Here is a 2,059-nt window from a genome sequence, read left to right on the forward strand (position 1 = left end):
GTGAGTTTCGGACGAGGTTCAGATTTGTTTGGATCATTTTTGGCTAAAGTTGCTGGTGGCAGATCTGGTGTGATTGCACCTGTGGCTGGGTTGCGTAGGTGCGATGGTCGCAGAAGCGACATAGGATTCGCAGAAGCGAGGTGCGATCTGGTGAGGAAGACCGCAGAAGCGGAAGTAAGGGTGCATCTACGCATCCGCAGAAGCATCACACTAGCCGTAGAAGCGGCGTGTGGCGAAAAAGCGGGAGTTGTTTGTCGCACCTACGTGTGTGCAAAAGCGGGGAAAGCTCCACAGGTGCAGAAGTCTGGTCTTCAGAGGGCTTCGCAGAAGCGAGAATTTTCTGCAGAAGCGGAGGTCGTAAATGCGACAATGTGACCGCATATACAGAAATGGTGGGCAGAAGCTATATATCTAGGTTTTCAGTGGCGGACCCAGAATTTTTATCAAGCGGGTTCAAAATGCAAAGAAGAAAATATACAAAGAGGTCAACAAAAACTATATATTAATAAAATATATTATTACAACTGTCCTCTATGAGTTTTCATTTCCTGAAACGTATTCATAATAGTCTCATCAGAAATGGTGTTAAATATTTTTTTTTCTACATAAGGTACCAAACAACCGCTCATGAATGTCATCCATTCGATTTTGCAATTCATTCTTCATCAAGCAAGTTCGTTGTCACCATCATCAATAACTTGTTTATGTCAAAACTTGTTTATGTCAAAACTGGAAAATGAATCAACTGGATTTAAGCAAGCTACTCCAACAAGCAAGTTCGTTGTCACCTCATTAAAACGAGCATTGAGTTCTTGAACTTGCCAACCAATAATCTTAAAAAATATATCAGCACGATAGTGATGTAAAATAGTATAATCAGCAACTTTACGTCGAGATCTTTCAGAGTTAACATAGAAGTCATCAAAGTTTGGTATCAAAATATTATACTTGACACAAAATGCAGACACCTTATCAATAAGTGAATCACATTCTTCTTCTCTTAGCTTTTGCAACCGTTTCTTTGCCACTTCAACAAGTAGAATAGCATTTGCAATATCTTGCTCCTTTTTTTGTAAGGATGTATTAAGCTCATTTGTGATCCCCAAAACATCTCTCATTAGGTGCAACATGAAAGCAACCTCAAATGTTTGACAAGTACTAAGATATCCCTTTGCCTTAGCTCTTTCTTCTAAAGTTCGGGCATCAACAACGATAGTATCAAGAACATCAATAATTGAGCCAAACATAGAAATAAAGTTCTTAAAAGATTTGTAGTGCGAACCCCAACGAGTATCGGCAGCTCTGGCAAGACCAAGTTCTTGATTCAAACCCCTACTAGTTTCAAGTTCACCCATGTCTAATACCTCTTGAACTTTTTCTGCTTGAGATTCTCGAAGATCATCCATACGTTTAAAATAATCTCCCACTATATTCAATACATTAGAAACCAACAATACAAGTTCTCCCACTTCAAGACATTTTTTGGATACCGCAACAAGAGTCAATTGAAATTGGTGTGCAAAACAATGAATGGAATAAGCAGATTTACTTTCTTGTTGAATCAAAGTTTTAAGGCCACGTAAATCCCCTTGCATGGTGCTTGCTCCATCATAGCACTGTCCACGTACATAAGATAAACTCAAAGAATGTTGAGCATGGTAATCAACAATTGCTTCCTTTAAACATAAAGCACTAGTATTACGAACATGAACGATCCCAATAAAATGCTCCACCACAGATCCACATATATTAACATATCGCAAGACAATAGCTAATTGCTCTTTGTGTAATACATCACATGATTCATCAACTAGCAATGCAAAAAAGTCTCCATTTAGATCGTCCATAATTGCTTTAACTGTTTCAATTTTACATGCAATGATAATGTCTTTTTGAATTTTATGAGAGGTCAACTGATCATTCTTTAGAGCCTTTTTCAACACAAGATTACGGATTTTATCGCATCTCTCTGCATACCATTAAAGAATCTCAAAGAAGTTACCCTTGTTTAATGATAATTCATCTTCACGATGTCCACGGAATGTCAATCCTTGATTCA

At 38.1% G+C, this 2,059-nt stretch overlaps 1 protein-coding gene across 1 annotated transcript; it reads right to left on the bottom strand.

Annotated features, from left to right (window-relative positions):
* Positions 1 to 707: 707 nt before the first annotated feature.
* LOC138909104 (uncharacterized) lies at positions 708 to 1,847 on the bottom strand. The gene has a single exon (XM_070200222.1). It carries the CDS (start codon positions 1,845 to 1,847, stop codon positions 708 to 710), a length of 1,140 nt encoding a protein of 379 aa, XP_070056323.1.
* Positions 1,848 to 2,059: the final 212 nt, after the last annotated feature.

Source organism: Nicotiana tomentosiformis, chromosome 1 (genome assembly GCF_000390325.3).
Source record: "Nicotiana tomentosiformis chromosome 1, ASM39032v3, whole genome shotgun sequence".
NCBI lineage: Eukaryota > Viridiplantae > Streptophyta > Magnoliopsida > Solanales > Solanaceae > Nicotiana > Nicotiana tomentosiformis.